This window comes from Macaca nemestrina, chromosome 3 (assembly GCF_043159975.1).
Source record: "Macaca nemestrina isolate mMacNem1 chromosome 3, mMacNem.hap1, whole genome shotgun sequence".
NCBI lineage: Eukaryota > Metazoa > Chordata > Mammalia > Primates > Cercopithecidae > Macaca > Macaca nemestrina.
The window spans coordinates 15291061-15305434 of NC_092127.1; the positions used below are offsets into that span (position 1 = coordinate 15291061).

At 37.6% G+C, this 14374-nt stretch overlaps 1 protein-coding gene across 2 annotated transcripts in view; it reads left to right on the forward strand.

The window, feature by feature from the left end:
* The window catches only part of LOC105466655 (15-hydroxyprostaglandin dehydrogenase), a 31093-nt gene that overhangs the window by 14022 nt on the left and 2697 nt on the right, over window positions 1-14374 (forward strand). Inside the window, exons 5-6 of one of the 2 annotated variants that reach the window (XM_011715735.3) lie at window positions 11441-11517; window positions 13753-13916. In XM_011715735.3, coding sequence (XP_011714037.1) covers window positions 11441-11517; window positions 13753-13916 — 241 coding nt within the window. The remainder of the gene's footprint in view (window positions 1-11440; window positions 11518-13752; window positions 13917-14374) is intronic. The other variant, XM_011715736.3, reaches the window with a different exon arrangement.

Sequence of the window (14374 nt, forward strand, 5' to 3'; positions counted from 1 at the left end):
GAGAAGAATGGATTTCAGAGGGCGGCTAATCGTCTTTTCCACAGCATGCAATCCTAAACTATATTATTTTCAGAGCAGTATGATTTAGTATCAGCTGAAAGCTTATCCCTCAATACTAGCTTTAAACCTCTGACTGGACTTTTTGGAGCAACTGAGTCAAGTGACTTTACTTTTGAAAACTCTAAGAAAAAAAATCATCAATGATTCTTGAATAGTTCAAGTGAAGTTGTGAAGTTTAAAAAGTCTGGTCGATATGGACAGCAAATCTAAGTCATCCATGTCCAAAAAAGTCAGACTTTTAAAAATTATCTGTTTGGTTTTAGTCAATGTGGTGATTTCAGAATAGAAATTTCAGCCCCACGCCCCACCCCAACCTTGGCATCCCAGCTGCAGTGATTTGGGAAGTTGGTTTTGGAGGTACCTGTGATTGAACCACTGTCTAATTCTCAGCATTTTTCTCATCCCACTAGGAATGATTATTTTATATCACTGTAAAGCTGCCGCCAGAGGAGATTTAGAAATCTCCTTTAGAAGTTCTCAAAAATAAACTAGCATCTCATTTTCTGGGTTGCTTAAAGTCAAAATCATGTCCCTAAAGCTATTATGAACCTATTTCTATACATTTTTGGGGGTAATCAGATTCTTTTTCCTAACAGTACAACTACTTATAACTTATAACATTTAATTCTAATGATACTTTAAAACAGCATGGGCAATATTTGAAAGGGATATGTGTTCCAGAGAGGGCCAAATTTTAAGCTGTGGGAGACTGAAACCCTAAAATAAATTGGCAAAGCTAAATCTATACTATTTTGAAATAAAATCATAAGAAAAAAACAAGTGACTGGAGAATTAAAAAGAGATATAGTATTTTCTTAAAAGTTTATTTAAAAACCTGGGGCTGTGATGAAGGTTGATAATTCTGTATATTGTTTCTATAAAGCTAAAAGGGCCAGCAAAACTTGGAGTACCATGAATATTATACAGGGAGCCCCTGGCCTTTATGTCACCAGAGGCACTGATTTCATTCTTTGGAAGGCTGAAAGCCTCAGGGTTGGATCAATTTAGGACAATCTGGGAGAAATTCTGTACCATATGAGGGTGCTTACTTGCCCCAAAGAGTGTGAATAAAGAAATGCAATGTAGTATTACTGCCTTTTATCTGATTAAAATATTCAAATATATAATATCATTTATTGAGCACTGTTTAACTGATACCATTTTAAACACTATACATTATCTCATTTAATCCTCACAACAACCCTGTGAGGTAAAATTCGATAATTTCCATTTGGAAAATGAAGAAACTAAGGCAGGAGAAGTATGAAATATCTTGCCTAAGCTTACACATCAAGTAAGCCTCAGAGCTGGAATTCACATGCAAATAGCCAGGTACAAGTCTTCTTAGAATTTTAACCACTAGATTATCTGTCTGTCTCTAATATCTATGAGTTTATTTGTTAATCTACCTGTATTTACCTCAGCCTAACAGAAAAGTAACAGCAACTGAAATTGTTTGACTTGAATAAACCCTTGCAATTTGCTCGTCTCTTCAGGCTTCATGGGCACAGCTCTAATCTCATGGCTGCATTACTAAACCTTCAGTGAAATCTTAAGCTTTTGCTCCATTTGACACTTCCAGTAAAGTCCTAAAAATATTTGGGGAGCTTACCGGTGTCACAAGTCAAAACATGCCATTGAGCAGAGCAGTTTAAGGCTTGCAATTTGATGTCCACTTTGCTTTGTTGGCTAGGAGCTTGCTTTAGCTCACTGCCACCGGCCCCCCACCCCTGTGTGTTAATCCTCTTCTTACCTATGTTAGATACAACATTTGCAATCATGTGTGGGCATTTCTCTGTTTATGCAGATAAAACGATGACTTGATAAAAATTCAGTGGTAACATTGCTTTGGTTTTAAATTACTTTCCTGGCACTGGTACCATTTAATGAATAATATTGCATTACAAACTGCTTCTCCCTCTGATTTTCCTCCACATGTACAAAGCAACACTATGTAAAATGGTTAAATAGCTTAAGTTTATCATTGTTCCCTCTGCTTGGCTTATTACTCTCTCCATTTTCAGAAGTTGTCCTCGGCACCCTCCCTTTGTAATTCCAGCCTCCACCCCTCTTGTGTTTATGCTGTTTCCTCATTGCCGCTGGCCAGTGTGGACAGTCTATTTCCTTTCCCATCCAGGGCTCCCACTAACATGCCTTCATCTCACAAAGTCTTAAAATGAATTGCCTTGTATTTTATCCACCAACGGAGAGCCTCCAGTTCTTCCCATAATGAAACTAGTTTGATAAAAAGTCAGGATATTGTAATAATGGGAGAAGGTAAAAGAGGACCCCTCCGTCTTTATCATTCCCTCAGAAATGGTATCAACAATGTTATGCCCTTGAGTCATAGCACGTAGGAAGAGGTGAGAGGACCAAAATAATCTTGAAGGAGTTATCAGAGTACTTCTAATATTTGACTACTCTGTTTTTCCAAACCTTGCTTCCTTTTTTCTTGTTTTTCTCCTGTTTTTCTCCATACCACTTAGTCTGTTGAAGGAATGGCTGTGGGTAATATTCAATATTCAACTCAACAGGGCCTATCCTCATGATCTCTGGCGTGGGTACAGTGGAGTCGAGTCCTTCACTGTCACAGTAAAACCTTAAGTTGGCACACTGGTGTGAGTAGAGAAGTTAATGAGTAATGACCACTGACGCAGACAGAGTATCAAATGCAATTAATAGGTTTAATAAACAGGAGCAGTTAAGTAGACAATGATTCCTCAGCAGATTATGGGATGGGTGTGCTCCAGTCTGGAGTTCCACAAGTTGTTCTGAGTGTTGTTAACCCACATGGACTTTTCTACACAAGTTTTTATTTATAAACATAATATACAAACAGACACTAATTTTGCCGCATCCATCCTGAACTATTAAAACAAAGTTGGAAGGAACAATAGAAGAACAAAGTCTGGTTTAATGCAGATAATCAAACAGCTGTGCTCCATTAAAACATCCCATAAGAGTCAAGTGCACTCCATTTGTTTGTTTGTTTGTTTGTTTTGAGACAGAGTTTCACTCTTGTCACCAAGGCTGGAGTGCAATGGCCATCACCACCCCCCCAGATTCAAGCAATTCTCAGTCTCCCCAGTAGCTGGGATTACAGGCGCACGTCACCACGCCTGGCTATTTTGTGTGTGTGTGTGTGCTTAGTAGAAACGGGGTTTCACCATGTTAGCCAGGCTGGTCTCAAACTCCTGACCTCAGGTGATCCGCCTGCCTCTGCCTCCCGAAATGCTGGGATTACAGGCGCACTTTGTAGGTATTTAATTGCTTCAAACTGTGGGAAAGGAAAAGTAATTGTCACAGGAAAAGGAGCCTACCTAACGACCCTGCTACATACTCAGTTAGTGAGGCTGTGGTGTTCATTCAGGACATTCTCTGTCACTCAGTAGCATTTTGTGAGAGATACCATGAGGGTCTTATTTACTCAAAATTGAAAACATTGGAGTCTCCAGAAAATATTTAAAAATCATAGAAAATTTTCAGCATGTCTTAAGTAACAACAGAGTGGCATAGACGCTTGTGCTGTTTTATCTATAATAATATAATTAGCTCATAGTTTGTGTTAAGGTAGAAGTGCTAAAATTACTACCTTAAATAAAAAATTCAAGTTAATCAAACATATGTTGAGCATTTGCAGAAGGGAAATGGAGATATTAAAGGAACTAGGCAAAGTTTCTACCCCAAGAGCTGTATATCAGTGTCTGTTATCAAGATGACAGAACCAAGTCATTTCCATGGCATAAAGTGTTTAAACAGAAGCATGGGCCAGGTGTGATGGCTCACACCTATAATCACAATGCTTTGGGAGGCCGAGGCAGAAGGATCACTTGAGACCAGGAATTGGAGACCAGCATGGGCAACAGAGTGAGACCTGATCTCCATAAAAAATTTTACAAATTAGCTGGGTGTGGTGGTGCACACTAGTGGTCCTAGCTACTCAGGAGGCTGAGGTGGGAGGATTTCTTCAGCCCAGGAGTTCAAAGCTGCAGTGAGTTTTCATTGTGCTACTGCACTCCAGTCTGGGCAACATATTGCCACCTTGTCTCTCAAAAAAAAAAAATCAAAAAACCCACAAGCATGATATTTAAGTTGCAAGGCCTTGGGACTCCAATAGCCTGAAGAATGGACTAGAATATCCAGAAATTCCAGGTGAAATAAAACATTGATCGTCTTCTTCTATCTCCAGGCCAAAAGTAAGAAAATCGCATGGTACCATCCTCTACTACTGCTCTTGTGATAAGGCAGCGGGTCTAACACATATTTAGCAGTTGCCAAGCTCCAGGCATTGTGGTAAACCTTTGGCTTTATGACATTCACATTTAACTTTGACAAGTCTCTACAACAGAGGTCAATTTATCTCCAACTTATACTTGAACAATGAATCTCAAACAGATCCTGAAAAGTGTGGGAATTAGCAGTGGTAATAAAAGCAATTTTATTTTGCTCCATTTTAGCCTGTGTCATAGAGTGGATGTACTGTTCCTATGCTGTGAATCATAAGTGCTCAGATGCCAACTGTCATGAGTATGGGAGCCACCCTTCCTGCTTAGTGCTGGCAAAGTTCACCCATGTCAGTCTGCAGAGTCCATTTTGCTCTCTTTCGGCTTAAAATAGTTAAAAAGACACATATTAGAAGTCATCAGTAGGAATGATCAAATATTTGTAAATGAGGCATTTTGAAGGATAGATGAGAGATTCGGGGTTTCTTAACATAGGAAGGAGAGGGCTACTGAGAAACGAATAATCTTCTAGAACAGCGCTTCTTAGACTTCATGTGTCTAGGGACTTTGTCAGATGCAGATTCTGATTTCAGGAGGACAGAGATGGGTCCTGAAATCCTGCTCCCCCGTCATACCGCTCCTTGAACCACATTTTAAGAAGCCAGCCACTAGATGCATAGGGATGGATATTCTTTGAATGGCTAAGGGAGCTTCTCTCAGTTTCCTCTGACCACAGCCTAGGCAATGACTGAACACTAGTAGCAGCTGTCTGAATCACTGCGAATTGCTATTAGACATATCTTTCTGGGAAGATTTTTTGTTATAGAACATGCAGTGGTTTTATGAAAGCATGTGTCACTTTTTTTTTTTTTTTTGAGACAGAGTCTTGCTCTGTCGTCCAGGCTGGAGTGCAGTGGCGCGATCTCGGCTCACTGCAAGCTCCGCCTCCAGGGTTCACGCCATTCTCCTGCCTCAGCCTCCCGAGTAGCTGGGACTACAGGCGCCGGCCACCAAGCCCGGCTAATTTTTTTGTATTTTTAATAGAGACAGAGTTTCACTGTGTTAGCCAGGATAGTCTCAATCTCGTGACCTCGTGATCCACCCACCTTGGCCTCCCAAAGTGCTGGGATTACAGGCGTGAGCCACTACGCCCGGCCGCATGTGTCACTTTTTAATGTCGTGTCACACTCTAAAGCATGACTTAGTGACAACCATAAGAATGAAAAAATAAAAATAAAAAAAACAGCCATCAGATAAGGTGTTCCATTATGCGGAAAATCACAAATGAGGAAGTTCACCAGTTACTTTGGTCAGCTGTATGCACGAACCATAGATAAATATTTATCGCTAGTTCTCCCTTTTTTCTTCAAGTTGGAGAAGTGGTGGTTAAAACAAACAGACGGGCACACTTTTTTTGTTGGTGGTGGTTGTAAAGAAAATGTGACAGCTTTAGATTCCTGCTTTTTTAGCATAGTAACAGAACTCCAGCTTATCATATGAGGGTCAGCATCCTTAGATTAACAATATATTTTTCTAAGTTGAATTTTCAGCATTTTTATATAGTCCATTTTACGTGGTTTCTCTCTCCTTAAAAGCAAATCATGTTTGTGGGTTTAGTATGACTGCCCTGTCTGAGATTTCTGTTTTTGCAAAAAAAAAATCTTCTTGAGCTTTTTGCCTTCTGTGAAATGAAGAGATTAAAATTGGCTTTTGTAAATATGGGTAGAAAGATTATGAAGAATAGAAGAACTAATGTAGAGATGGAATTTAAATTTTATTTTTCTAAATGACTTTCTTTGTTCTATCAGTCCACATGTAATTTTCAGATATTTTAAATGCTTTCAGGTATTTTAAATGCTATATATAGTATCTCATCAGTCCAATCATTTAGTGTTATTATCCTGAGTGGTTTTAGAAAATGTTTCTTTGTTTTGTGGGTAGAATTTCTCCCTCTACTGATTTTTTTTTCTGTAACTTTACAGTTATGACAGACATAAATCTGCTACTAATTGTACTTAGTATATTTTAAAAAGAGCCATTTTGTATTTCTATAAATAAACTTGCACGATGGTGGGCCTATCAGAAGTACTGAAAGATACTATTCTTAACTATTTTAATATAAGGTATCCATTTTTAAGCACAAAGACAGGATTTCTCACAATGTTAAACAAAATGCCATTTCTTTAAAAGCAGAGACTGTTCTCATATGGTCACGATCCCTTGTTTTGTTGTTGTTGTTATCTTAAATCCCTTAATATTGTGACAAGATATTTCCATGTGCTCCCTAATTTTGAGAATTATTTTGCAAGATTAAAAAAAAAAAACCATATTCATTACAGCAACTGATCCTATAGTCATTTTACTGGTATCTGGCTATTCAACCAGCAGAATTCCACCTTCGCCCTGCAACAGGGGTCCTCCCATTAGTTTTACACATTTCAATTGAGTATATTTAAAATATTACTTCATTAGACTTTACACTTAAAAGGAACTAAACACATAGTACTTATGTGAATTTACTTCTGTAGAGCCTGTTGATTTAGGATTAGAAACAGTCCAGTTTACCAAAGTTCAGAAATCAAACCAAATTAGGACACTATACCAAAATTGTGGCATTTTAGTGCAAAAGATACATTTTCATTAAAGAGTACAATGTGGATGAACTGATAAATAAGTCAATAAAATCATTATTTGAGGTGTTTCATCTGGTTTACTCTTGATGTTGTATAGTCTATAGGTTTGGACAAAGGTATAATAACATATATCCACCACTATAATATCAAACAATGGTTTACTACCCTAAAAACCCTGTTCTCCACCTGTTCATCCCTTCCTCCCAGCAGCTCCTGATAACCACTGATCTTTCAACTGTCTCCACAGTTTTGCCTTTTCCAGATGTCATATGGTTAGAATCATACAGTATGTAGCCTTTTCAGGTTGGCTTCTTTCACTTAGTAATATGCATTTAGGTTTCCTCCACATCTTTTTATGGCTTGATAGCCCTTTGTCAGAGTTGAATATTATTCCATTATCTGAATATAAGACAGTTTATTTGTTCATTCAACGACTAAAGGGCACCTAGATTGCTTCCAAGTTTTGGCAATTATGAATAAAGCTGCTATAAGCATCCACACACAGATTTTTGTGTAAGCATGTTTTCAGTGCTTTGAGTAAATGCCAAGGAACTGAATGTTGGATTGTATTGTAAGAGTATGTTTACTTTTGAAAGAAATTGTCAAATCGTCTCCCAAAGTGGCTGTGCCATTTTGCATTCGCACCAGCAGTGAATTAGAGTTCCTGGTGCTTGACATATTCATCAGTATTTGGTGCCTTCAGCATTTAAACCTTAGCCATTCTAATATGTGTAGTAGAATCTCATTGTTGTTTTAATTTGAAATTTTTCTATAACATCTGATATTTATCATGTTTCTTTTTTGTTTGTTTTTTTTGAGACAGAGTCTCACTGTGTTGCCCAGGCTGAGCACCCACTATAGTTTCAGGAGAGAAAACTGCTAGGAAATATTACAAGAAATAACCCAAGGCTCCCTCTCTAGAGTTCAAGGCAGAGTAAGAGGTCTTGGCTTGAGATAAATATTTTAAATTTGAGATTGTGTGTGTGTGTGTGTGTGTGTATCATACAGAGATTTAGAGAGACAAATTGAGAGAATTAATTTTTATCCTCAGAAGTGAATATAATCATGTAGGGAAAGAGTGTTTATAGAAAAGCAAAGAGGACTAGGGATATCTCTGGAGTTTTCCAGCATGTTTAGGGGTCTAGTCAAGAAAGAGGAGCCAGCAAAGGACATGAAGAAGGAGCTGCCAGTGAATGTGAGATAGGAGACCAGCCTGGAGAAGGAAATGTTTCAAGGAAAGCGTGACTGTGCTAGTTGCTGCTAAGGAAGGGATCAAGCAAAATGAGACAGAGATTTAGCCTTAGCAAGCCATTGCTCATTGGCAACCTCCGTAAGATCTGTTTGACTGCAGTGGTCAGATGAAAGCCGATTGGAATGAATTGGCTACTTGGGAGACTGAGATGGGAGGATTGCTTGAGCCGAGTAGGTCAAGGCTGCAGTAAGCCATGGTCGTGCCACTGCACTGCAGCTGGACAATAGAGCTAGACCCTGTCTCAAAAGACAGAGAAGGAGGCAGGAAAGAAGGGAGGGAAGGAGGGGGAGAAAGAGAGAGAGAAAGAGAGAGAGAGAGAAAGTGAGGCCAGGCACGGTGGCTCATGCCTGTAATCTCAGCACTTTGGGAGGTCAAGGCTGGTGGATCACGAGGTCAGGAGATCGAGACTTTTAACTTTTAATTTTCTTAAACTTTGGAGGGATTGTTCAAGACAGATTGGTAACAGGAAATTGCATACTAATTTATAGTGAACACTAATAATCTCCAAGACTCTCTGAAGATTCAAATTCCTTCTGCCACTAGGAAGCTTTAAAAATGTAGAATATGTACTTTATATATATATATTCTTATATTCAATTTAAACATTGAAAATTAGATGGTAATTTACTGACTTTAAAGATGATTTTCTTTGTGTTTTATATACCATTTACTTTCCTTGACTTTCCAGAAGGCCTAGGAAGGCAGAAAAACACATATGACTCTTGGCTATATCTCTCAGTGTAACTTAGTTCCTATAAATTCTGGACGGCATGGGTCATGGACCATGACCCATGCCGAGACCTTCCTGGCCAACATGGTGAAACCCTGTCTCTACTAAAAATACAAAAATTAACTGGGCATGGTGACACACACATGTAGTCCCAGCTACTTGGGAGGCTGAGGCAGGCGAATCACTTGAATCCCAGAGGCAGAAGTTGCAGTGAACAGAGATCGGGTCACTGCACTCCAGCCTGGTGACAGAATGAGATACCATCAAAAAAAAAAAAAAAAAAAAAAAAAAAAAGAATAAAAGAAAGAAAGTGAAAGCAATGGAAGAGTAAACATTTTGCATAACAGTGAAAATGTGATTAGAATGTTACAAGATTCATAAAACCAACTGCCATTTAAAAACTGCAAGTAATTTCTTTCACATTCCAGTTGCATTTACAAATCTGCCTTTAAGAAAAGTCTGTATGTTGTCCTTGCTATTACCAGAACCCACAAAACAGTATATTTCTTTTGCTCTATGATACCTTGAACTAGCTGGGGTTCCAAGGTTCATCCCCTCTGCATATGTAACAAAAATTCATTTCAAATTCATCTTTGACAACCCTTATGAACAAAGTCTTTGTACTTCTTGTGGCTATGTGAACTAGTTTATCTCTGATAAAGGTTCATGCTGCATTTCCTGCTGTATATGAACATTGTCCTACAACCACTGCCTTGTCTCATAAACATTTAAGGAATGGGCAAAGCAGGGACTAACAAGAACCAAAAGCAGCAACTCCTGGTTATACTTTTTTATTCCCTTTATCTTCCACTCCTAGTATACCTATGGAGCCTGTGGAAGCATCATAAATTCTTGTTGACTGACACTGACAAACTTAATTAACTTACACATTTTACTTAACAACAGCAACGACAACAAGACAAGCCACATATTAACAATACTTCGAAATCATTGGGTGGACACACTAGGTGTGATCTACCATCCTCGGGGATTTAAACTGCCCTTGTGCAAACATACTTTATAAATTGAGACCTGGCAGGCACCCAGGGAGTGGTTAAGGTCTACATTTATTGCTGAACTTTGGCCCAACACCCTCAAATGATGGGCGGCATTCTGGGAGTAGTTAGCTGGGTGGAGATGAGCATGTGTCAGCAGAATAATTTGGTATTATTAGCATGACATTTGATATTAAATATAGTATAATAATCGGGGATCACTGTTTCTTGACTCAGAGAAGTCACAAATGTAAAGAGCATGAAAACAAGTTAATCCAAATTAGTTAAAACCAAATACAAGAATGACTCTGGTTCAATTTGACTGCTGATTAGATAATTAACAATTATGAGAAACAAGCTTGATAGTAATAGTTACTACAGTAAAATAGGTTTTTATTGTTGTTGTTTCATGTCTTTTTGGAGAGCTGAGCTAGGCTGGAGTTGGGGGAGAAGAGATGCTCTAGATATATGCTATAATACTGCTTTTTCTCTCCAGACCATGAATTTAATCAGTTACTATTGTGCATATGTGGAAAATTAAAAATTAAAACATTCTGTAATTGATTGAATTTCATAGTTGACTATATAATTATGAAAGAAAATAAAAAGGACCATAATTGTTTATTTCTGTCTTCCTAAGTCATAGGACAAAGATCTAGGCATCTACAACAGATCAAATACAAAGAAGTTAACTTTTAATTTTCTTACACTTTGGAGGCATTGTTCAAGACAGATTGGTAACAGGAAATTGCATACTAATTTATAGTGAACACTAATAATCTCCAAGACTCTCTGAAGATTCAAATTCCTTCTGCCACTAGGAAGCTTTAAAAATGTAGAATATAGGCCGGGCGCGGTGGCTCAAGCCTGTAATCCCAGCACTTTGGGAGGCCAAGACGGGCGGATCACGAGATCAGGAGATCTAGACCATCCTGGCTAACACAGTGAAACCCCGTCTCTACTAAAAAATGCAAAAAAACTAGACGGGCGGGTTGGCGGGCGCCTGTACTCCCAGCTACTCGGGAGGCTGAGGTAGGAGAATGACGTAAACCCGGGAGGCGGAGCTTGCAGTGAGCTGAGATCCGGCCACTGCACTCCAGCCTGGGCGACAGAGCAAGACTCCGTCTCAAAAAAAAAAAAAAAAATGTGGAATATATACTTTATATATATATTCTTATATTCAATTTAAAAATTGAAAATTAGATGGTAATTTACTGACTTTAAAGATAATTTTCTTTGTGTTTTACATACCATTTACTTTCCTTGACTTTCCAGAAGGCCTGGGGAGGCAGAAAAACACATGACTCTTGGCTATATCTCTCAGTGTAACTTAGTTCCTATAAATTCTGGACGGCATGGGTCACGGAGCACATAAACTACACTTAGGCTACTGGGTTTTACAAAGCTATCTGGTTTTATGTTACTCTGTTATTCAGATTCATCTGAAATCGAAATTATCACAAAATATTCATTTGCATTGTCATTATTGGGTATAGTCTGCTTATTTTTTAATCAAAGCATTTCAATGTTCTATTCGTTTGTTTCAGGACTCATGCCCGTTGCACAGCAGCCGGTTTATTGTGCTTCCAAGCATGGCATAGTTGGATTCACACGCTCAGCAGCGGTGAGGCTACGACAACCATCATATCTCATTTTCTCTTTGTACACATGCATAAAACATGAATTCTGTAGAGAGGAATCCGTTGAGAAATCAATTCTTTTGGATAAAAGATGGAAAAATAGCATACCTCCATCTCAATTACAAAAATAGTTATCAGATCACATAAAGGACCAAATAAATAATAGATCATTTTTAAATGAAGTAGTTTCTAAATACAGATGTGTTATTAAAAAATGTATTAAGGATAAGTAATGGGGAGATAGTACTTATTTACAAAAATGACCCCAAATGTAAATATTATTAACTTCAGGTTTTCTGAAATGCAAGATGCAATAGGCCCCAGCCATTATTTGTCGCCAGAGATACAATGAAAATGACTGAGAACATGGAGCTAGAAGGAGGGGTGGGGCCAGACCTTTATTTGATAGAGTGGTCAAGGATAATGTCTCCATGGAGGCCTAGGGTGAAAGGTGTACAGAGCTTAGAAAAATACTTTAGACCTAATTAATCACATGCATTGATAGCATGAGGTAAGAATGCCTGCCTTTTTATAATTCACAAAAGAGCAGCTTGAATGGGGCCTGGCAAGCAAGGGGAACGTAGTTTGAGGTATGACTCAAGACACCAGCACAGGAGCCAGACCAAAAGCAGCTATGGGTCACTGTTGTGAGCTTGGATTTTATTTCAAGGGCAACCATCCATGGGGCTTTTACACACAGGAGTGATAAGATCAGATTTCCTTTGTTTGAAGACCATTCTGCCTGCTTTTGGAAATTGTATTACAAAGGACAAGTGAAAAAGCAGAAAGAACAGTTGTAGGGGAGCTCTGGGTGGTTCATCTAGGTAAGACAAAGAGAGGATCTAGAGAGAGAAAGAGAAAAATATTAGTAATCAAAGAATTAGTAGGAGACAGAAAAAACAGATGCACAAATATTAACTGTTCAGTCAAAATGGAAGGTAAGTAGTTCTCACACTCTTAAATTGATTGGAAATTATTACTTAATTTGAAAAGACATAATCTTCAGACAGACTTCTTATAAACACATAAAGCTCTCTTACAAAGCAAAGTAAACCTTAAAGACCAGAAATTTTATATTGAAAATTACAAGACTGGAAACTTCTACAGTCAATTCTCATTATTCATGGTAGTGACGTTCCACGAAGTCACTTGCAAACACTACGTTAGTGACTACTGAACCATTGTTTTTAGGGGAAATACGGGGTTAAGTTCTGAAAGCCTCTGGTCACAAAATTCCAATCAACCAGTCAATACCTAACCTTATTTTATGTGTATTCCTGTTTAAAGAAACCTTATTTATTATATGTTGTATGAACATTGAACTCATTACTAAAACACTTATTACTCATGCCTGAACAAAGTTTATCTAACACAAATATTTTCTGTACAGGACATCAGTCTTCTTACACTAAAGAACACTACACAGCACTTCTGCAGTGGGTTTAGCAGCCATTTTAAACAGCAGAATCACCAATAAGAAAGCACAAAATTAGAAAAACATGGCACGGCAGAGTATAGTCTTACTTGACCTCAGCAGGAACATGCACATCAGTGACTCAAATTTCTCACTGCCCTGTGCATGTCCACAAATAACCACAAATGCTCCACAAGTATTGGTTTCCAGGGTTACAGGTAAATTTTAGCAAGCAAATTTAACCAATTTGTTTATATGTAATTCATGAATAATGAGAATTGACTAATTTTTTAATAATTGCAAATAAAATCAGTAGTTGATAAATTAAGCCTAATAATGTTAGTCTGAAAATACTTAAATTGTCTTTCAGGTAGGGCAGATTATTAAGAGTGTCTTTAGAATCAAAGTTCTAAAGATTTTCACTAAAAGTATTTTTAATTAAGTATTATTTGTTATACAACCACAATATCTGAAAGAAAACTTAGGATATCAATTCTAAGTCTCAGCTGCTTAGCTTCAGGTTCCTGCAGAGTTCAGTAGATAAGAGAAGCTTACATAATTGTTTCCAGGAGTTGTCCAGTAATACTGATTTTTAAAAAATTAATTAGGTGAGACTTTCAGGAATTAATATAATACTTTAGGTATGTGTTATTTTACTATCTACTTACCAGTCATTGTTATATAGCTGGGAGGATATCTAACTAGCATTTTTTACATCAGAGAACTGTAAGATGCTTTAATGATCAGTTTGTGCTGTATTATATGTTTATGAAACTGCTGAAACCTACAACGTTCTAATTGGCAGTTGGCTGCTAATCTTATGAACAGTGGTGTGAGACTGAATGCCATTTGTCCAGGCTTTGTTAACACAGCCATCCTTGAATCAATTGAAAAAGAAGAAAACATGGGACAATATATAGAATATAAGGATCATATCAAGGATATGATTAAATACTATGGAATTTTGGAGTAAGTAAAACTGTATCTATTTTCTTTTAAATAATGAAACAAAGCATTTTTTAGACAAGCTATAAAAAGGAGCAAATAAGCTTATACAGTTGAGAAATGAACGCAAGCTTCAAACTTTTGGTTTGGCAAACTCTCTGGGAGAAAATTTTTTTCTGGATGTGTGAATAGAATGTAAGTTTATACATTATGAATGTTACTTTGAAATATGTAAAATGCTTCATTACTACCTTCAGTTGTAAAGTTGACATTTAGTCACCTTTGAAGGCAATGATACCTTCTCTGCCTAAATTCCAAGCAATATTCAAATATACTCTTTGTGAAATATTGTAAGTTTTCATAACTTCAACCACTTTTATAAGAAATAGTTGATACACACACATACTTTCTCAATGAATTATGTCTGAATTAGAGTAGTTGAGGATTTCACAGCACAGAATCATAGTTATCACGTTGAAGGA